General features: G+C 38.3%; 1 protein-coding gene across 1 annotated transcript in view; it reads right to left on the bottom strand.

Annotated features, from left to right (window-relative positions):
- The window catches only part of tsnare1 (T-SNARE Domain Containing 1), a 919,576-nt gene that overhangs the window by 130,078 nt on the left and 765,440 nt on the right, over positions 1 to 24,058 (bottom strand). The window contains exon 10 of the mRNA XM_028817483.2: positions 1,269 to 1,351. Within this exon, the coding sequence (XP_028673316.2) occupies positions 1,269 to 1,351 (83 nt within the window). The remainder of the gene's footprint in view (positions 1 to 1,268; positions 1,352 to 24,058) is intronic.

Consider the following 24,058-nt stretch of genomic DNA (forward strand, 5'->3'; position numbering starts at 1 on the left):
TTGCTTGTTAACACTGCCTACCCCTTAATTGCTTATTTTAGTCTTATACAGTTGCATTCACAGTTTTTCTTGGTTCATTATTAGCCAGAAGATGCAAATGACAAAGGAACCAGCAGCACTCCATCTACAGTAACTTGTTTCTATTTACACCTGTGTGGATTCATCATAAACTATCTGGTTTAATCACATATTTGGAAGGAAACTAAAGAAAAAAGTGAAGGACTGAGAATTATTCATCCATTTAAGGCTTCAAATCATTTGGATGATATCTTGGAAAGAAAAAAAAATCTATGTTATGAGAATGACCAGACATGGCAGAGTTAAAACACTAACAAGCCATGAAATTAAATAAAATCAGTTATTTGAGGAGGACTAGTTTATAATTAAGCAGCCACTGCGGCCCTCCGGGACCAACGCTGCTCACCACTGCACTAGAATATGTAATAATGCGGGTATGGGTGTATGCCATGCCAATGTAGAAAAACTTAAAGAAACACAACTATGAGACGGAAGCCTACAACAGAAACATCCTAAGCAAGGAGTTACTTTATTTTTTTTGATTTGATTTACTTTATTAATCCCTAAGGGGAATTTGTGTAAATTGTTAATTTTTCTCATTTTTGTGAATTATTTTTGTTTTAATTTTCACTAAAACTTTTACAGTGAAGACAGTAAATGGCTAGCTTTTAGAAAAAAAGAGAGGAAACTGACACTTAATATAGTGCACACACACACACACACACATATATATATATATATCCATCCATCCATTTTCCAACCCGCTGAATCTGAACACAAGGTCACGGGGGTTTGCTGGAGCCAATCCCAGCCAACACAGGGCACAAGGCAGGAAACAATCCTGGGCAGGGTGCCAACCCACCGCAGTATGTATATATATATATATATATATATATATATATATATATATATATATATATATATATATATATATATATATATACTGTAAATATTAAAATATCAACATCCAGGGGCAAAAGTTGGACTGTTTTCATCATCATCTTGCTCTATGATTTTGTGCAATTGGCTTAACTAGCAAGTGTACAATAACAATTGTACTGTTGATTTAGGATTTGTGCATCACATTGGACAAAGAAAAAACCTTCGGTGCAATTTGTTAAAGTGAGTGTTATTTGGTTAAAAGATAATAAACCCTGGGAACAGAATAATGCAGCACATTGTTTATAAAAGATAATCTTTGAAAGTTTTTTTTTTACCTGAAATATTTGTACTGGTACAATTTGGCCTACCTGATAACGATTAGCCTTGGCCAGCTCCTGATTAGCAGTGTCCACGTTTGTAGAAGAGCTCTGGATGTAGTCCTCAATGCTATCTGCAAATCAAAGAGCAATGAATTTGTTAGCTATCTAACCAATCACAAAATTCAATTTGACTAAAAGCATTTAATAAGTTTAATTCAGGGTTTACTGATATTGGATTTGTGTAATGGTATCATAATGTTGCGCAAAGACATTTTTAAAATGGGCTGGATAACATCCTTAAAGTGTAAAGTGTACAAATTGAAATGTTGACTCTGAAATAAAATGTGTAGTGGTTGGTGAAGTTCTGGCATGTTAAAATCTTGAAGGATGAGTACTAAAGGGTTAAATTGCTTTACTAATCATGCAGTGGACTTGACCTACAGTGCATCCGGAAAGTATTCACAGCGCATCACTTTTTCCACATTTTGTTATGTTACAGCCTTATTCAACAAGACTTGAGGCTGTAATTGCTGCCAAAGGTGCATCGACAAAGTATTGAGCAAAGGCTGTGAATACTTATTTACATGTGCTTTCTCAATTTTTTTATTTTTAATAAATTTGCAAAAATCTCAAGTAAACTTTGTTCACGTTGTCATTATGGGGTGTTGTGTGTAGAATTCTGAGGAAAAAAATGAATTTAATCCATTTTGGAATAAGGCTGTAACATAACAAAACGTGGAAAAAGTGATGCGCTGTGAATACTTTCCGGATGCACTGTATATTGTTTTTGTGCCCGTATTTGTATGAGCTCATAACTACTTTTAGCCTGTTTGCTTATTTTTTTTATCTATTTCTTAGGCTTATACATTGACTTATGACAAATAATTAAGCAGCAATGTTAATACTCTTAAGTCTCTTTCTGTGGTTTGTACTGAAGCTGTCTATGAAGCTCCTTTCAAAATTAGCCTTTCCATTAGTTTTTAAGGTCATTTGCTCTTTCAGAGAAAAGACATTTGATAAAAGGTAAATGATGACATGCATGTGAAATTATAAAAGCAGCCTGCTTAATGCAATGATAGAAATGACGTCACACATACAGTATTAAACAGCACTTATGAATTGCTTCTTGTGATATTAGTGAATGTTAATCAAAGCCATTGAACTAACATATTATTGCTTTACATGGAACACAATATATACAGCATTTCTTTCCGGTGAAATGTTGTAGACAAGAGAAAAAGATTTATTATTATTATTATTATTATTAATGCAGTATTTCATTTGTACAAGAACACACTCATTTTTACTCCGATATACTATACTTTAAAACAATTGCACATTGTAGTAAATAAATGTCCATTGAAAATGACAGGTTTGGGGTTTGAAGTCAAAACAAGTGTGCACCCTTTTCACTGATAACAGTCATTTATTGGTTCTTTTCTTTGACTTCTCTTAAAATGTAATGCAAATAAGCGTGATTAACATTTGGAAGGCACATAACCTTACCTCAAACTAACTCTACAGCAAGAACACATGCTGTTAAATTAGTGTTATTAAGAAAGAAGGACGTATCTGTTACGTTTTCACACAAGCTATTTTACAGAGTATGTTGACTCCGCACTTTGAACAAGAAAGTACAATGGAAGGTAGCACTTTTTCTAACAATAAGGAGCACATATGACACAAGTAGTGATGTTAAAATCAACTAGTTTTATTGCAGCTGCCTGATCATTTGAGTCAGATGTGACGACATGTATTTTTAAAATAATGCACCTGTTTATGAACAATGTACTGCAAGTTTTGTTTTAAAACCAGAAAAATTAATCTTCAGCTCTTAAATGTGATACTTTAAAAACAATTTCAAACTTTAGAATATATTAGTAGGCAAGGAGGAGAGTTTAATAATAAAAATCAGGGGGATCACAGAAGTTATAGTTTTATCACAGGGGTACTACTGTGAATGAAGCCGTGTTTCCATTAACCTCCTTAATGCGCATTTTGAAATTGCGAAACAAAAAAAAAACAGTAATAGAAACACGTCCATCCATTTTCCAACCCGCTGAATTCAAACATAGAGTCACGGGGGTCTGCTGGAGCCAATCCCAGCCAACACAGTGCGCAAGGCAGGAACCAATCCCGGGCAGGGTGCCAACCCACCGCAGGACACACACAAACACCAAGCACACACTAGGGACAATTTAGAATTGCCAATCCACCTAACCTGCATGTCTTTGGACTGTGGGAGGAAACTGGAGCGCCCGGAGGAAACTCACGCAGACACGGGGAGAACATGCAAACTCCACGCAGGGAGGACCCGGGAAGCGAACCCGGGTCTCCTAACTGTGAGGCAGCAGCGCTATCACTGCGCCGCCCAACAGAAACACGTGAATTTCGAAAAAACTCAAAATTTCCAAAAAAGTTTATACGCTTGCTTGAGGTGGTTTTTCAGGAGATTCAACAAAGCAACAATTTTCAAAACTGCAATGGAAACACTTTTTTCGTATTTAGCTCACATGACACAAATACAGCATCATCATGAGCACTACTGGGTGACCCAGCACAAATGTCACTGATCATTACTCTGTTGTCAATGACTACCTGCAGAACAACAGATTTACAGCCTTTCCTGTTATTATAATCTCAATACCCATCATTACTTGATGCACAAATAGGGATGTGAGCCTTCGCTTGCACCATACACCTGAGGTATTTTGTGTGCCTCGTAATTGCGCTGTGAAATCTGCTGTGCCTCATCCACATCAGATACAGTGATGTATTACCTCTTTAGTTTAGAGCATATGGCCTGACACACCCGATATATACACCTGTGAATGGTGGTTTTGCTCGCACCAAAAGTCTTGGCAACAAAACTGTACTCCGCAATGGCAGCCAGTTTATAAAGCGTCAGGGCTATGCACTTCTCAGTTGGGACTGGCTCCCTCTGCTACGGCAGAGAACACATAAAGGCCTATTGTGCTGCATAATTCCATGAATGTTGAGCTGCTCGTCCTAAAATGTTGTACCCACAACTCCTCAGTAAAATCACTGTGGATGATTTCAAAGAAATCCCTAACACGTGGCCTCTGCCAAGAATAGGGAGTTTGCCTTCCTTTTATTGTGTACACTCACTCTCATCGCCTCTAATTAAAAGCAAACATGGCGATTATAGATGCAATTGAAATAACAGAACAAACACCCATAACATTGGTTGCATAAAATCACTCAAAGGAAACACAGACAATTTGCATTTGTGTTTTGTTGACTTTTCAGAAGTGTTGAGCATAACTGCAATGGAAACACAGCTAGTATATTGCACAGCTTTGCACAAAACTGGGACAACATTCTGTGCGACCACAAGTACTATGTTACTGGCTCTTTAGCCATCTTTGTTTCAGTAGTATACTGACATCATATGTAGTAACCACAGTCTACAACTTTGTAAATATTTTTCATCCATGTAATATTACATATCACTTTAAAAAAAAAAAGTCACATCTCTGCACGGAAATAATTGGGCAGCGGCAATAAAACTAAATGATGTAATATCTGTCAGGTATGATCCTTCTTGTTCAATAAAACATCTTATGCTGGTTGTCCAAAGTACAGAATCAACAGGGTCTGTAAAACACCTTACATTAAAACATAACAAACGTTCATTGTTTTTTCTTAATAATACTAGTGTAAAATCATTCACTGTCTAGTAGTATATTCATGACGTCACTTCTAGCTTGAATTTTTATTTACGGAATTCTGAAAATTGCCGCTCTCTCTTCTAAATGCCACTCAACTGTTTATTAAAATATGCCCAACTCCTTTTTTAAAAGTGCACACCCCTTTTGAATTTTAAACCCATCTTGTGTCTTCTCTTAGGTTTGCCACAACTCCATTTTTAAATTGTTGCTTCCCACTTTTACACCTCATAGGCAGGGTGTATGTTCTGTTCTTAACAGTTCTCAGCCACCATAGTGTAGCAATAAGCCCTTACTTCAGACCAATCAATTCTTGAAGTGTCTGATTTATAGGTTATAATTTTAAATGCGTCTACAAATGACCAAGCCGTTCTCCTAGCTAATGACCATAATGAGAAGTCTTAATTCTGAAACTAGAAGCTGTAGGCATCAGAGGTAACCAACAAAACTAGATCTCAAGTTGGTTAACCGGTAGGAGACAAAGGGTACGGATAAGAGGAGAATGCTTTGCGTGTAGCAAGGTCCTCAGTGGAGTCCCTCAGGGGTCTGTCCTTGGACCATTACTTTTTCTGATTTACATTAATGACATTGACTCTGGTATAATAAGTAAACTTGTAAAATTCGCAGAAGACACTAAAATTGGAGGGATAGCTGACACTGAGGAGGCAGCAAAAAGAATCCAAAAAGACCAGGACAACCTTCAGAACTGGGCAAACACCTGAAAAATGCAGTTTAATGTAGAAAAGTGCAAATTGCTACACAAGGGCAAAAGGAATATCAATTACAAATACAAGAATGGAGACACTGTCCTACAAGAAGCTATCTCTGAAAAGGATTTAGGGGTTTTATCATGACAATTTTTAATCGACTTAGAAATGTGCAGAAACAATTAAAAAGGGAATTAAAAATGTTAGGCTATATCATAACAACTGTTGAATGTAAGTCAAGGGATATTACAAGTATGCTGTGAACAACCCAATCTCACTGAGACAGCACAGGTGGTGAACCATCTGAGAATAGGGAAGGCTGCAGGGATCTGTGGTAAGGCTGTCCTGGCATTGCCAGCAATCTTTGCTTCCATTTGTGAGATGGGCACAATCCCAACTGACTGAAGAACAGGACTTGTTGTCCCCATCTGGAAAGCTAAGGGTTATCACCTGGATAGTGGCAACTACAGGGGGATAACATCCTCAATAGGATCCATAATCACTTGCTCAACTACCAGTAACTGAAGCAGTTTTGTTTTATGCTCAAGAAGTCTTCCATCGACTGCACTGGCTCTGAGGTTTCTAGCTGTCCTGGGGAAATCCTCAGACTTTGCGTGATCCCCACCCTGAACTTTCTGGATATCATAGTCGGCCTTCACACTGGTACTATGGGTGCTGTGCAAAGTAGAGGTACAACTTCTGTGTTTTTCCCAGTTGATTCTGGGGTTCTTCAGGGGTGTCTTCTTGTCCCATTCGGTTCAATACTTGCATGGATTGTGTGTTGGGCAAGGTCAAGGGGTCTAGCGGCTGTGGGGGATCTGTTGGTGAAGAAAGATTTAATGATCTTGACTTTTCCGATGACGCTGTGATCTTCGCTGAGTCAATGGAGGCTCTGATCAGGGCTCTCAAGAGACTGAGCGAGGAGTCTGAGTGTCTGGGCTTGCGAGTGTCCTGGATAAAAACCAAGATCCAGGTTTTTAATGACCTTCTGGGCACAGCTATCAGCAGTGTGTCTGTCTGCAGAGGGAATGTTGACCTCATTAGTAGGTTTACTTACCTCGGCAGGGACATTCACGTCTCTGGTGACTCTTCCTATGAAGTCAGTAGACAAATTGGGAGAGCATGGGGGGAGGTCATAGGGTCACTGAAAAGGGGTGTGTGGTGCTCCTGATATCTCTGCAAAAGGGATGAAGGTACAATTGTTTAGAGTCCTGGTGCTTCCCATTGTGCTATATGGATGGCAGACTTGGACGCTATCCAGTGACCTGAGATTAAGACTGGACTCCTTCGGTACTGTGTCTCTTTGGAGAATCCTTCGGTACCGCTGGTTTGATTTTTTATCAAATGAGCAGTTGTTCATGGAGTCTCAAATAAGGCACATTACCCTCCATTGTGAGGGAGTGTCAGTTGGCACGATTCCCCAAGAGTGATCTGGCTTGCAGGATCGTCATTGTTGATGACCCAAGTGACTAGACCAGGCCAAGGGTACACCCTCGTAACACCTTATTACATCAGATAGGGGGGATTCCAACTGGGATCTTGAGCTGTTTTCTTGTGTGGTGTTATGCTCAAGCTATTTAATGTACTAGTAAGACCACATCTGGAGTATCATGTGCAGTTCTGCTCACCATGGGACAAGAAGGACATAGCACCACTTGAAGCTGTGCAAAGAAAAGCAACCAAGTGCATCCCAGGACTTAAGGACATGTCCTACTGTGACAGACTCTGAGAATAAAACCTGTTTAGTCTTGAGCAGAGGAGACTGCATGGGGACCAAATCCAGGTAATTAAAATCCTCAAAGGCATTGATAAAGTAAATCTAGTAACATTCTTTCAGCTTGAGGGTGAATTACATATTCAAAGACATCAGTGGAAATTAAGGGGAAGTGCATTTGAAACTGAAGCCATGAAGCACTTTTTTACACAAAGAGGGGATCTGGAATAAACTACTGAGATATGTAGTTGAAGCAGAAACCTGGACAACCTTGAAAAACCAGAAAAATCTGCATGCGATATTAGAACAGCTTAGCTATTAGCTAAACAAACGGGCTTGATGGACTGAATGGTCTCCACTCGTGTTGTCAAATTTCTTAACTTCTTTTTTGAGAATTAGACAGACAGACAGACAGAAGCATTATAAAAGACTGAGTGACAGATGCTTGGCTGTTATCCTGGATTTAAGAACAGGTGAATATAAAGATGTTTAAGAAAATATGTTGATGTTTGATAGGGCAAATGGAGGAATACACACCTGGGTTGGTGGGTAAATGGATGGGTGAATGGGTGCTTGATTCAATGAATTGGTTTATATATGCATACACTGTATGTACCTGGCGGCCTGGGTGGATGGACGTAATTATAAAAACCGTTAAATAAGGCAGAAACACACCAAAAACTCATATAAGAGTCTTTTGAGGCTGCACAATTTAATGAGTGACATATCTTCTTGAGCAAGCTATAATCTGTATAAGCCTTCTATACAATCCAGAAATTAGACACAACCTTATGCTAAAGCTAACCTTAACCCAAACAAGGACACTGAAACTGCCAGGATTTTATTGCTTTTCATTATTTTCACATGTAATGCAAAAACTTGCCGCAGGAAATCGCTGTCTGGAAGAGTAGTGTTTCAATGTAAGTAACTGTAAAATAAAATTATACAAAAAGACAAGCAGATATGTAGCACAGCAGGATGCTTTTCCGGGAAGAAAATAAATAAATAAATAAATAAATAAATATTAATTTTCATGGTAGGTGAGGATGTATGCTGTCTACCCACATCCCATCCTTGCAACTTTATTAGATAACGGTTTCCTCCACTCATAGGAGAGGAAGACCGTTCACCATTGCCAATGTGAGTATGTTATTATATCAGGCTAAATCAGGGTCACACTATTGGCACTCAAGTCAAAAAGCTGGGTCATACATAAAAAATTTTAATAATTTATGGTTTCAATTTATAGTTGTAAATGTCTTCTATCTGGCTGTCTATTTTTTCAAGCTGTTTTAGCTAACCAGTGATATACAAAGCCAAACCCAATTCTGAAAACGTTGGGTTCAAGAAATTAATCAAACCCACAGGAAGTAGAATTTGACTGTAGTTTAGTTTAAATGTCTTATCTTGGAAGAACTTTTAGGCTTTCAGCATACACTTTGATTTAAAAACATGTGCCTGTAGATAGCACTGTGAATCCCCTGAGTCCAATCAGCAATCTGAACACAATAACCAAGATACAAAGGATGCAAAAGTAAGAATAGAAGCTGCTTCCGTTTCAGGTGATACAGGGGATTTTCCAGCAGTGAATATTAAATGCTCCAGGAAACAAAACAAAAACACCTGCCATTTTTTCCAGTTTCTTTCAGATCAAACTAGTGACTTCTTTCTTCTTTAGTTCTAAAATGAAAAAATGTAATATTTTTACAGCTTCCCTTCTAAGTCTTTCTCTCTGACATTGTCTGAACACTGGAAATTTAAATGAGCACAATGAGAGCCCGAAGGCCAAAAACGATAGAAAAATTTCATTACAATATACAAGTCATTGAAAAGCTTCAATTTATATAAAGAACATAAGTAACAAAATGTTCTTGTATTTTCTTTCCTGACTGTGAAATATCTTTTGCCATTTTCTTCCATTTCACTATAGAAATTTTAAGTTACCCTTCCTGCCAACAAATATCTTACCTGCAGTCAACTAAATTGCATGTGCATGAATCCCCTCCCAACATTAGTCAACCAGCATCGGAACACTGGACCTCAAACAGATGCTAAGGTTTAGTAATATTAATCAATAATTTCCCTTACTTGCATCTTAAACCAAAACTGGAAAACGATATGTCATGCCGTAACATCCATGCACACTGTTTCTGCTGATCTTCTAGAATGCTAGCCATCTTCATGGTGAGCACTTTGTAGTGAGTAGTGAGAAAAGGTACTATATAAATTCAATGAATTATTAATATTATTATTATTATATTTAGAAGGTGTAGTTAAATAAAAATATTAAACACTTACTACACAACACAGAACATAAGATAGTCCAATTTAAATTCTGCTTTGGTATACATTCACAAAAATACTTTCTGAATACCCACAACCAGGTGCTAATGCAGCAAACTTCAAAACATATACAGTGGTGTGAAAAACTATTTGCCCCCTTCCTGATTTCTTATTCTTTTGCATGTTTGTCACACAAAATGTTTCTGATCATCAAACACATTTAACCATTAGTCAAATATAACACAAATAAACACAAAATGCAGTTTGTAAATGGTGGTTTTTATTATTTAGGGAGAAAAAAAAATCCAAACCTACATGGCCCTGTGTGAAAAAGTAATTGCCCCCTGAACCTAATAACTGGTTGGGCCACCCTTAGCAGCAATAACTGCAATCAAACGTTTGAGATAACTTGCAATGAGTCTTTTACAGCGCTCCGGAGGAATTTTGGCCCACTCATCTTTGCAAAATTGTTGTAATTCAGCTTTATTTGAGGGTTTTCTAGCATGAACCGCCTTTTTAAGGTCATGCCATAGAATCTCAATTGGATTCAGGTCAGGACTTTGACTAGGCCACTCCAAAGTCTTCATTTTGTTTTTCTTCAGCCATTCAGAGGTGGATTTGCTGGTGTGTTTTGGGTCATTGTCCTGTTGCAGCACCCAAGATCGCTTCAGCTTGAGTTGACGAACAGATGGCCGGACATTCTCCTTCAGGATTTTTTGGTAGACAGTAGAATTCATGGTTCCATCTATCACAGCAAGCCTTCCAGGTCCTGAAGCAGCAAAACGACCCCAGACCTTCACACTACCACCACCATATTTTACTGTTGGTATGATGTTCTTTTTCTGAAATGCTGTGTTCCTTTTACGCCAGATGTAACGGGACATTTGCCTTCCAAAAAGTTCAACTTTTGACTCATCAGTCCACAGGGTATTTTCCCAAAAGTCTTGGCAATCATTGAGATGTTTCTTAGCAAAATTGAGACGAGCCCTAATGTTCTTTTTGCTTAACAATGGTTTGCGTCTTGGAAATCTGCCATGCAGGCTGTTTTTGCCCAGTCTCTTTCTTATGGTGGAGTCGTGAACACTGACCTTAATTGAGGCAAGTGAGGCCTGCAGTTCTTTAGACGTTGTCCTGGGGTCTTTTGTGACCTCTCGGATGAATCGTCTCTGCGCTCTTGGGGTAATTTTGGTCAGCCGGCCACTCCTGGGAAGGTTCACCACTGTTCTATGTTTTTGCCATTTGTGGATAATGGCTCTCACTGTGGTTCACTGGAGTCCCAAAGCTTTAGAAATGGCTTTATAACCTTTACCAGACTGATAGATCTCAATTACTTCTGTTCTCATTTGTTCCTGAATTTCTTTGGATCTTGGCATGATGTCTAGCTTTTGAGGTGCTTTTGGTCTACTTCTCTGTGTCAGGCAGCTCCTATTTAAGTGATTTCTTGATTGAAACAGGTGTGGCAGTAATCAGGCCTGGGGGTGGCTACGGAAATTGAACTCAAGTGTGATACACCACAGTTTAGGTTATTTTTTAACAAGGGGGCAATTACTTTTTCACACAGGGCCATGTAGGTTTGGATTTTTTTTCTCCCTAAATAATAAACACCATCATTTAAAAACTGCATTTTGTGTTTACTTGTGTTATATTTGACTAATGGTTAAATGTGTTTGATGATCAGAAACATTTTGTGTGACAAACATGCAAAAGAATAAGAAATCAGGAAGGGGGCAAATAGTTTTTCACACCACTGTAATACTTCAGGACTAGCTACTAGATTTACATATCCTATCAAACAAATCACAAATTTACATATCTAATCAAACAAATATTGTATGTTAAATTAATATTCTACAATATGTTTTACATATTACTTACTCCATGTTGTTTATAGTGATGGCTGAGAACATTTTTTAATCCCATTTTTTAATGCAGAATGAAGAAAAAAAATATGATATACTGTGACCACTAGGGGACATTGCAACACCCCAAGCCCCATACATAACTCCACTGACATAGTTATGGGTTCAAATAAAATTGTTTAATGTTCACAAATATCATTTAAAGGCTTCTTCATAAATACTCCCAACACAAGTTAACAGAACTTTTCTTTTACACACCTTCCATACCTCACAGCAAGCCAACACACCAACTTCCCAGGGGAAGCATAACAGCTCTCTTTATACCGGAATACTTCCGGTGCTACCACTTCTCCATCAGGTGGAAGCTCCCTGTGACAGGAGAGGCTGCCTCCAGCAGCACCCCAACAGGGCTGCACACCAAAACTATAACTCCTATGCAGCCCTGTGGGTGTTTGAATAGGATGAATTTCAGAGGGATGTCGCCACCCAGTACATTGGACAAGCACATGGCACTGGGAAGTCGGCTCTCCCTTCCCATCCTTTACAATCGGTTCCCAACCAGGAAAGGTAACACTAACCAATCTGGTCGAGATGCCTATCCTCCCACATCGTTCCATTAAAAAGGTCTCTCGGTCAGGAAAGGAGCCATCCACCAGGCAAGGATGCCAGCCAACCAATGTTGTCTATTATAATCCATGTAGGGGTATATGGTGACCAATGGAGTACAACAGCCAGCGATATTAAAACATCCATGAAAAAAAATCTCACATTTCTTATGTCATATAATCCAGATGTCAATTGTCCAGTCATATGCTCACAATGTCCTAAACATATGTATTTTTACTAAAATAATGCAAAATAAACCACTTCTGAAACACATTCCCATGTACAAAAATGGGACCTGAAAATTGAATTTGGAATTGAATAACCACCTCTCTGTCTCATTCATTGGTCAGGAGTCCAGCCCAGTAACTAATTACTCTTTGCGCTTCATGTGATACAAACAAAAAACATGAGGTGGAAAAAAAAAACCATGGAGGAGTTGCCAAGTATCTTGTATGAACCTCACTGTTTTGAAATGTTTAGACCGAAAATGAGAAAGAAACACTGGGGTTATTTAAAAGTTGCCGATCACCCAGTACTTGTAAGCAGTACTGCCATAAGTCAGTTCATCAAGTGACTCGGAGTAGGTGAGGCAGCCAGTCATCACCGACCAGGGCTACCGCAATGGTGTTATGGATTAGAAATGGCCCACAGAGATTTATAAATATTTTGCAGCAGAACATTCTGCTTTCTCTACCTCTCCTGACAATAAAAAGACACATTCCCCTGAGCCTGTGTCTTATTATCACTTGACAATGTTAGTTTTTCTGACTATTTCACTATCCTGGTGGTCGCTTTTCTCCTGTTATGTGGCTATCTTGTCCGCTTATTTCTCTAGGTACATAGCAGGCTCTGTTTGTTTTTTCAACAGCACTTCAATGTAACCCTGGAACTTCACTAACTAACTAGCTACAGTAAGCTAAACAACACTGATAGTTGGAAAAAACTAAATATGCTAAGTTAAGCTAACTTTGATTCTGATTATTTGTAGTTGTGATATTTTTTTAGCTGTCATATCAGATTTCTAATCACTTAATTTCTTAAGGCATTTTTACACTCATAGTCCATTTGCTTTGTTCTGAATCACATTTTTAATTGCATATACAGTAGCCAAGCCTTTGAAAAGATTTATTAGAAGTTTAAAAACAAGCTTTTTTTGGATTATTCATAAAATAATACTTACAAGTATTCTTTATTTTTTTTATAAAGTGTTGAAATTGAAATTAGACTTTTAATGTTTTTAAGCCAGGGTACTTTTGAGGTTTTTTGACCTGTATGTCTAGCAGGAAGCATTAACTCTACCAGTGAGCCAGGTTCAATGCTGAGAACTGTACTGTGGAAAGTTTGTTCTACTTACAATGCCACATCAGGGCCAGAAAACCAACAAAATAACCACAACAACACAAACCAACACAACACAAATAATAAGCTTATTCTAAGCTTACAGTATATTAAAGAATCTTTGAGCATACAGATCCACAAACATGCCCTGTTAGGTGACTAAGATGAAAGTACACAGAGAAGAACACGGTAGTCTGCTGAGGAGCCCTGTTATCTTCTCCAGATGGTGTTGGTATCTGCAGAAGTTTGGAACGTGGAAGGTTACAGAGACTCACAATTGGAAATTTCCAGGATTGCGCAGATCAGCAGCTGTGGTTCTCCAGTGTGTCCGGGGTCGAGCAGTGGTACTGTCTCAAAATGTCATCATACAATGCCAGTTATAGTAACACTGGGATAATATTGTTTTCATATATTAAACTAATCCGTGTCTAACTCAGAGCTTTCTCATTCTTTTTCTAGATGTTAACACAACAAACTATCTTCCAGTAGAGCCTAAGTAATAATTTTTCAGATTTATGCAGCAGAAGAGTGAAAACATAAAAGGAAAGTGACCAGTACAACATTGTGATTATAATCATAATAATAATAAGCACAAGTAAAAATATATACTCCTTTTTACGCATGAAAGAATGTTTGAATGTGAATGTCTGTCTAATAAGATTTGTTTATCCAATTATTAAAAAAAACAAAAAAAACATTTTATGTAAATTTTGAGAATCTGAAGTGGATTTGAAGATCCCAGAGGAAACAGGTCTTAAAATCAGGGGTCAGGAATTGAGTTGTGCTCAGCGCTGACACAAATTAAGCAATGAGTTTTGTTTGCAGATGGCCTATTCCTGCTTGGCCAACACTATTACACACTAAAAATATTCTAACTAGTATCCTCATGTTCAAAGCGGAGATAAGAAGATATTTCATGAAGGACACTAAAAATCTAGCCTGAAGAAATAATTGTGTAGACCAAAGAAACTACAGAGTCTTTCTATGAAGTCTAGTCCTGAAGAATATTGGCGGTCACAAGATGTGCTTGGAGCATCTAGATGATGTCAAATGGATCAGCTGCTGAAGTACGAGTTGACTAAAACACCACATTTTCATGTCCATGTCACCAACATTGAAAATTATATGATACTAGCTGTGTAAGCCTGTCCTCTAAAAAGCCCGAGCTCCTAGAAACCATGGATTCTGGCACTTCAATTAAATCAATCAATCAATCGCATTGGTTGTGCATTAGCATCTAAGCGAGGTTTGCTTTCCTCTGCGGTTTTGTTTTGCTGACATGCTAGCCTCCATTGTTTTTCAGCAGCTAAGCGAGTTTAACTCTCCTCTGAGGTTTCGTTTTGCTGATGTGCTCGACCTCGCTTGTGTATTAGCGGCTAAGCGAGTTTCACTTTGGCAACAAAGTCGCTTTCTTCAAGCATCATGCTGTAGCCTCGCACTTCCGGGCCGGACAGACACACACACACACACACTTCCACGTGTAGATGTTTATATTATATATTTGTTATCACACATGTGCTAATGAGAATCACCTTCAGGGCTCTGTACAGGTGAGCAATGTCACCCTGGGACGAAAGGGGGTACAGATGTTAACAATCTTTTCTCCTTTTCCACAGCGCAGAGAAACACCCTGATGAGGAATAACCACGTACCCAACTCTACCATGTTTCTCTGCCCCTTCTTGGGTTGGATTCAATTTAATTCAATTTATAAATTTATTCAATTTATTGGCACTTTTTTTGCTTATGTCATAAGTTATTTCCATCACTAATTAAACGGGGATCACTCAGCTTTTGCCCCAGCTATCCTTCCTGTGATCATGCCAAGCTTGTACCGATAAAAAATGTTTATTAATGCAAAAGTTAAGCATTTCACTTTTCAGTTATCATTTTACCTAATAGAGTTTTAGAAAGCAGCATTTTTAAACCTGCCTAATTTAATTTAATGGGGAGACCAGAGCCTGTCCCAGCAAGCTATGGACACAAGGTAGGAATTAACCCTGGACTGACTGAAAATCTATTTCAGGACCTACTGATGGACACACACACTCACACACACACACACACACACACACACACACACACACACACACACACACACACACACACACACACACAGGGACAATTTAGAAACACCTAAAGTGCATATGATTGGAATTAAGGATGAAAACTGGAGTATCTGATGGAAAACTAGACAAAAGGAGAATGTGCAAACTTCACACAGACAATGACCAGACACAGGGTTTCAAAACAGGATGCTGGTTCTGTTAGGAAGCAGTGCTAACTGCAGTGCCACAACTTTTCATATTTTTATTTATTTCCATTTTTATTATCCTTACTCAAGCTTACCACTCTGTTAATATCACCTGTCTTTCATGGGCCTCAGAGAAATAAAAGCTGCAACAAGCAAAACGCTACAGTAGCAATGAGAAAAATCCATAAGATTTCCCATCTCTCTTGAGTAAAGTCCAGAGCTGCCACAAACTTAGCTCATTTTTATCACTCTCTGAAGGTCTTTCATATTCGGTCACAGCTGTCCTCATTAATGATATCTAATTTCATTTGACCTCCTTCATTCTCACGGTCAAAAAGTATCCGAATCAGAATTATTCGCTACAGCAATCAAGTTGTGCTTGGTGACCTGGAAATTCCATACGATGCCCAGCCAGTCACATTATATTCTTTTTAGTCCAAAGCTAAACAATAGGATTCTGTATGTGTCTCTCTTAAGTAGTTCATTCCCGGAAAGAATAAATAACATGCACTAATATGTCGTCCTGCATTATACCAGCAGCTATACTTTAGAATACACTCGTATCACAGATTTATGCCTTTTCTCCTCTAAAGGTGGCGGCCACCTGATCAATGTGTTCATTTTCCTTCACCCTCTACTAATTAATCATGTATTATTATATACAGAAGACTTCACAGCAAAGATAAATGTTTATGCCTGATTCTGGTAAATAATGGAGCAGCAGTTAGGAGAGGATTATAGAGACTCATAGTAGGGTTGAGCAGTAACTTCTCAAAAGGAGAGTATTATGATTCATTATAGTGCAGGGGTTGTAGTACCATCACTACTGGATGGAGGATAAAGTGGACCCAGAGAGCCACCTACAAAGGAGTGGAAAGCTGTGAGCTTAGTGGGAATGCAGCATTTCTACCAGATGCCAAAGGTGAGGCAGCTCACCATGTCTGACCCTCTACCTTTTCAGAAAGTAAAACATAGTTGTAAAACTTGGAGGTGAAAACACCTCCAGACTGTTAAAGGGTAGACAAGACTATCTAGGGACTTGTGAAAGAGTCCTGACCCTCTAAAAAGCAAACGATTAAAACACTGCCTTGGAGACCCAGGCCTTTAAGGCTTAAGAAGGACTCTGGAAACCACAGTAGGGAGCTTTAAACTCGTGCCCTGGTACAATTATAGAGCTGGCCCTGAACCCAGAGGTGATTATTGAGATTAGGCTGGAAGTAACCTCATGGAGTTGTTAAAGTCAGCTCACGCCCAGATGGTAATTGAGTATGCAGTCAGGATGAATGCTGGGGTGAACATTGAAAAAGAAGGAAGAAGAGAGGTAAAGTCATAAAGTGACAGAAGGAGGGTAAAAAAAGCTTCCCTTTTAGGGAGAAAGGTGGGTCAACCGCCACATCAGTCAGAAAGAGCTTTTATATGCATTTTGAGTAGGTCCAGAGCAACAGCAGCATTTTAATTCTGAATTTGCCATTATGGGTCAGCATTGGACATTCAAGATATGACAGGGCAAAATGGACATTTTTCCAAAATGGTGATCACTTGGGCATATTTCTGTATCTTATTATCATCTCCATCTAGAAACTGGACTGTGTTCTGATCTGGACTGCATTAGTGTGTGAAAAACTATTTTTCATTTATCACAGTTATGGATTATGACACAGTGGAAGGCAATTAAGGAATGCCACTGTTGCCCAAAGAAACAGTCACTGGATGTGACTGAAGAGAAAGGAGACAGTATGGGTTGCCAAATGACCACTTAAGTTGCCACGCGACACACACCCAGGTATGATCAGTCCGTGGTGGGCCTGCCTCGGCTGAAGGTGTCTTGTGGTAAAGGCCAAAACAACCTATGAAGCCAGGGTACTGATGATGTGTTGTACTGGTGTAAGCAACACTAAATGGTCATGAATGTAATTCTAATAAAGAACACACTTCCACCCCACTCAAGGAAAATGCTGTGCTGAATCGTAGGGATTGTAACACCTAGTGCTATTAAATAAATTGGGAGAGATTTTGTAAGTATTTGTATATGTGTCATGTTCTGAGTAATATGTTTCTTTTAATATGTTTCTTTTGAATATACAGTCTTTATATAGTCTTTGTCTATGCGTGAGAGTGTGACAGTAGTAGAACTGTAACTCTGGTGAACAATAAGGACTAGTAGTGACTACTAATTAGGTAAAAACATCATATAGTGAGGTGTTAGAAGGAGCACTATTAAAAAAAAAGTAAAAGTTACTCTAAATGAATCCTTACCAGACACATTTCTATTAATGCTTATCGGCACCGTGAACCAGCTTTTTATATTTGTTAAAATGCCTTCACTCTGCTTGGTGGAGCCCTCTCTTGTAGTGGGCTTGCTGCTTTTGTGGTCAGTTGCTGGGCAGTTTTTCATCCTGTGCATGAAAGTCTTCTTACTAATTTTATGCTGTAAAAATGGCAAGCAGCTAAATTCACATACGGAAGGGAGGTGAAACTGAAAAAGAGAGAGCAGTCACTGTGCAGGGGACGGGAAAAATTTAAATTTAGTCTTTTTTGGATTTTGTCGTCCCCCCCTTTTTTGTTTGTTTGGGGATTTAGATATAAATCGGGGATGTGTGAAATGTAGTTAAGTTAGTTTGAGTGTAGTAGTAAAGTGATCATAAGGGAATGGATTCCCTCTTTTTTCAGAGTGGTATGGATCCATTGCCTTACAGTGACTGGGGCAGTAATAGTTAAAAAGACCCGGTGTCATTAGTTCAGGGCTGTCGGTGGACAGTACAGGTGCACACATTGCAATTTTTTTCCTCATGCTGTTGGCTATTTAAAAGCAGTATATCAGCTCTGTTAAGCCAGGGTGCCATCTAGTTTTTGGGAATACTTCAGCACTGGTCTGAAATATACATTTTTGGCTGCTACAGAACCATTTGATCAATTATCAGAAATTTTTTTTCATTATTATTTTTTATTATGGATTATATTAAAATATAGTATTATCTTATTAGGCAGCATTGGACTAGCTGCATTTGCGGAGCCCTTCCCAGTAACTACATTTATTGAAAGTTTTAGTTATTTATTGATTTTTTTTTACTTTTCTTTGAGATGACTATTTTGGTTTTTGCTGGATTAATGCATATTATTTTGACCGATTGTTATCTTTTAATTGCCCCTTTTCATGTTGATCTTTTTTTTCTCTCTCTCAGAAACAAGTATAGGATTGTGGCAGTTCATACAATAAACATCTAGGACTTTGGTTAGTAACTGCTTTGCACTCCGTCTGTGTATTGGGCTGGGTGGTGTCATCGCTTCCCCATTTAAAATAAATCAAGTACTGCTTTAGTAGTATGCATCTTAGCATATCAGGGTCACAACAGATTTGTTTATTTGAGTGTTTTAAGATAACGATACCTTTATTGTCACTGTACAATACAATAAAATATCATTTAGAGCAAGCCTATAAATGCCTTAGATTAAAAAACAACAACAAAAAACACTTTTTTGTTTATTTTTGGTACTTTGGTCCTACTGCAATACATTCTATCAATACATTATAACATATTATCATTTAAGCAAGCCAAAAAAAATCACCTTGAATTGCCTTTTAAGTGCATTTGCCTTAAATGCCAAAAAAAAAAACAAACCCTTCTGTTGTTATCACGTCGTTCTGTATGAAACAACAGTGGACTCATTTTTTAGAACTTTGGAACACAAAAGAAATTTATTGTGAAACTTCAATTTTTCTAATCTTAAAAACAGAGCATGTTGTACAAAGAACTTCTATTTTATCTAAATTGTCTATCTTGAACAGAGAAACACTGGATTGCTGAATAATTTCCTGTTTCAAATTTGCCTTAAGAGATGTTACTGCAGCTTGTATATTTTGTATATTTTCTACTTACTAGTCTGATAACTTCTTCTGACAACAAACAAGATCACCATTGAAATGCCAGCTGAGTCACACAAATTGAAAACAACACACACTCAAAAACTCTGCAGCAACCTCTCCTTTTGCTTCAAGTCATAACAATTAACGTATATGATTTCAATAAAAAGAAAAAGAATGTTGGCAAGGAAAGCAAAAAACCTCTTAACGTATGCAAAAGCTGAAGATGTAAGATGCTCTGCTCTTTAAGTCGTTATAAGGACAGTGAATAAACATGTACTCAGTAATTACATTATGCAGCCGCATTTTCTTCAGATTATAATGCTCCGATATTTCCCTGATGCTGTATTTTAATGGTATAGCATCACACTGACCTACTATCAATCACAGTCCTATGCAGCCAACAGTTTTATCTTGAGACTTCAACATAGATTTTACTCTCCAAGTATTTCTTTAAAAATCTATCTATTTTACAATTAGCCATAACAAATGTACAATTTGTACATCTTTAGAATTCAGTTTTACTGTCTATAAATGCCTTTTCAACCAGCACAAGCCTATTTGGGGATATTTTGTATCTACAGTATTTACTACTTTAAAAATGTGCACTCTAGTAACACAGGCATTCTATATTTATTATTTCTATTCTATTTTAGATACTGGGAGGATAATTTAAGATTATTAGATGAACACTAGGAAGTATTTTTTTTTATGAGGAGAACAAGCCATTTAGCCCAATATAGCATAGTTGATTACCGCTCACCAGAAGGGTTCCGAATAAGGCATTCAAGCTGCTGGTCCTGACTTTACTGCTCAAAAATCAATATGCGTCTGTCCATGCCCATGTCCATGTGAACACATACTTCCTAATATTTAATGGAAATTTCCTGTGGCCAGGTCTGGTAAGGCTGGACAGACAACAAAAGGAAGTCTGGGACATCAACCATTTCACCCCATTTAGTAACGCTGGTAAATACAAATTATTAATCTCAAATTCAACAAAAGAAAATCGCCACTCTGGCTCAATCAATAAGCCACTCTCTGGTAAATTTTTATAATGACTTAAACGGGTCAGTCATTCGGCAGCTCTGTCTGTTGGTTTGCTCTCAGATCAAATGCCAACTCTTTTCCAGGCAGCCAGGCTTCTTATGGTGGCGGGACTTAGAAGGGGTGGGGCTAAGTGCCCTCATTGGGCAGTTTCTCATAGCTGCAGGGAGAGAAGGAGAAAAGAACATTAGTGACAGTGCCCCCTCTCACCCCCGTGGGTTATCACATACCTTGTCCAAAGGTCCTCTGACATGCATGCATGTCACTCCCAATAACAAGCTTTTGTTTTGGGAGATAAACATCTTGAGATTATTAGCCTTACCTATCACAAAATACTTCTGTTATTTCTCACCATTAATGTGTTTTACATCTTAACATCCCTTGACTTGTGCTCTACCCAGCGTAAGCACAATATAACCTGCCATCTAATGAGCCTTTGTAGTTGCTTTCACATACTGCCTGGATAAGTGGGCAAGGATGGTCTGCTTTGATTCTCAAGTGTTTTTTCCAAGTTGCAACATCAGACTTCAAATCTAATATTTTTCAATAGAGAAAGACGTTACATTTAATTTTCATAAAATAGTTTCTTACATATTTGCTTAATTGGCCTGCATTTGTTGTGGTTCTGATGCTTCTAAGATAAGATCACCAAGTCCACTTAATAAAACCTCATTTGCCAATTTAACTTTAAATGCATATCTTAATCTATGTCATTGGAGGCCCCACACACAATTATTAATTAAAAATTAGCCACCTATTGCTAAGCCGCAGACCCGATATACCACAGTCAAGAAATTTCAAGCAATTTAACCTTGGTGAATTTAGGGAATATTAGAAAAGGGATCTCACAACTAATTCTGCCAATCATAAAATATATTCTAGTTTAATATGTACCAGAGTGCTAGTCACACCATAATGTAAGTAAAAATGGATTATTGTTCTCACATACATAATTTTTAATGGCTGAGTGTGTATTTAGGATACGATCCATCCTGTGAGTGATGTCATCAAGTGGTACAGTAATCCCTCGCTATATCGCGCTTCGCCTTTCGCGGCTTCACTCCATCGCGGATTTTATATGTAAGCATATTTAAATATATATCGCGGATTTTTTGCTGGTTCGCGGATTTCTGCGGACAATGGGTCTTTTAATTTCTGGTACATGCTTCCTCAGTAGGTTTGCCCAGTTGATTTCATACAAGGGACGCTATTGGCAGATGGCTGAGAAGCTACCCAGCTTACTTTTCTGTCTCTCTTGCGCTGACTTTCTCTGATCCTGACGTAGGGGGATTGAGCAGGGGGGCTGTTCGCACACCTAGACGATACGGACGCTCGTCTAAAAATGCTGAAAGATTATCTTCACGTTGCTATCTTTTGTGCAGCTGCTTCCTGAAACGACATGCTGCACAGTGCTTCGCATACTTAAAAGCTCGAAGGGCACGTATTGATTTTTGATTGAAAAACAAACTCTGTCTCTCTCTCTCTCCCTGCTCCTGATGGAGGGGGTGTGAGCTGTCGCCTTCAACAGCTTTGTGCCGCGGTGCTTCGCATACTTAAGAGCAAACAGCCCTATTGATTTGTTTGCTTTCCTGTGTCTTTCTGACAGACTCTGCTCCTGACGCGCACTCCTTTGAAGAGGAAAATGTGTTTGCATTCTTTTAATTGTGAGACGGAACTGTCATCTCTGTCTTGTCATGGAGCACAGTTTAAACTTTTGAAAAAGAGACAAATGTTTGTTTGCAGTGTTTGAATAACGTTCCTGTCTCTCTACAACCTCCTGTGTTTCTGCGCAAATCTGTGACCCAAGCATGACAATATAAAAATAACCATATAAACATATGGTTTCTACTTCGCGGATTTTCTTATTTCGCGGGTGGCTCTGGAACACAACCCCCGCGATGGAGGAGGGATTACTGTAACATGAGAACACTGCACTATAAAAAGTCTGTTGTGATGCTATACTAAACTGTTTGCATGAACACTAGTTTTGGGCAGCTGTAAGAATCCTAATCCGTTTTCCATAACCCATTGGGAAAGTGATGTTCTACATCATGTCAAACTGGAAAAAATGAAGTTCTCTCTGCAATTCAGAAGTAGGCACACACCAGGCCTTTGCTGAACTTTTTATTTTATTTGCTGTTTAATTCTTTCTGAAAATCATAATAAACATACTGTACTATATTTGTTAGGTTTCCATTGGATTGTGTTTTGTTCATTAAAAACAAAAGAATCAATTTTGGTAAGCTTTAAGTCCATGGTCTTATAAAGTTCTTATTAGCAAAGGCATCATTTGTGCTCATGGCAAGCCATAATAACAGAAGAATTCTTAATTCATAAAATATTCAATGAATAATATTCTTTATGAATTGACAATTTTTACTAACATTCAATATTAATCTCTGCATTTAGGTGTGTGATGTGGCCTTAATTAAGTCGCAGTAATACTAAAACCAAAGCCCCGCAGCCACAAACAATATTAAATGAAAACTGACTAGCCCCCGCATGATGTCACATAACCTCTATTAAGTCACATCAGAAAACCATTGCTTCTTGTGACCATCTCTGGCATCTCCTCCTTGGTTCCACTCTATTTATTTGGAAAGAGTCTGGCATCTCTGCCAGTGGCTGGGTGGTCTGTCCCATTGTGTCCTTGGGAAACATAATATACTTGTTGCAGTTCTCTGTTCTTTTTCTGTTATGCTGGTTTCTCTGCATGTTACACTTTCACAGCAGGCAGCTGTACTGTACGTGGCATATTGCCCCCCAGCAAAGCTGTTCTTCTTGCAGGGGGAGTGACAACTTATGTCATCAGTGTCAGAGCAGGCATTTTTTGCTTAACAGGGCACTCTTGAGTTCTCTTCCTGTCCCAGGTTTCTTATTCACTAGGCCACTCATCAAATATGTAAGTGCCTCAAACCCCCACAACTGATTCTTTCTGTACAGTTGTTTAACAAAAATGTAGTAGTGGTAGTATTTCTCTATTATTTTGATAGGCTCAACATATTTTCGAAAAATAAAAGAGACAGATTAAACTTGCATACAGTAAGCATCAAGATGATTACTAAAGCCTATAATTAGAAGGTCATAGGAGATGTTTCAATTTTGCAAGTGCCAAAATGTGATGCTGACATTTGCCCTGTCCACAAGCAAGAAATTACAGAGTAGCTCTCTAAAAGCCTTACATTACGCTGTTAATCCAGGTCTTTTAACATGTTCCATTCCTTTATGCCAGCTGATGTTTATATGGACAATGCACAAAGTAGATAGCCTGCTAAAATATTCATTCATGCCACACTAAAACTGCCAAGTGCATTCTTTTAACCCAGATGTTCCAGGTTTATACAGTAGTAGGTAAAGTTTTCTGTAGAAGGATGGGCTACATTCTTTTCACAAAATGTCCTCAAGTCATTATGCAATGCAGCACAAATATTTTTTGACATGGAACACTAAACGAAGTAAACATTCTTAACTAAGCTACAG

This window comes from Erpetoichthys calabaricus, chromosome 13 (genome assembly GCF_900747795.2).
Source record: "Erpetoichthys calabaricus chromosome 13, fErpCal1.3, whole genome shotgun sequence".
Classification (NCBI taxonomy): domain Eukaryota; kingdom Metazoa; phylum Chordata; class Cladistia; order Polypteriformes; family Polypteridae; genus Erpetoichthys; species Erpetoichthys calabaricus.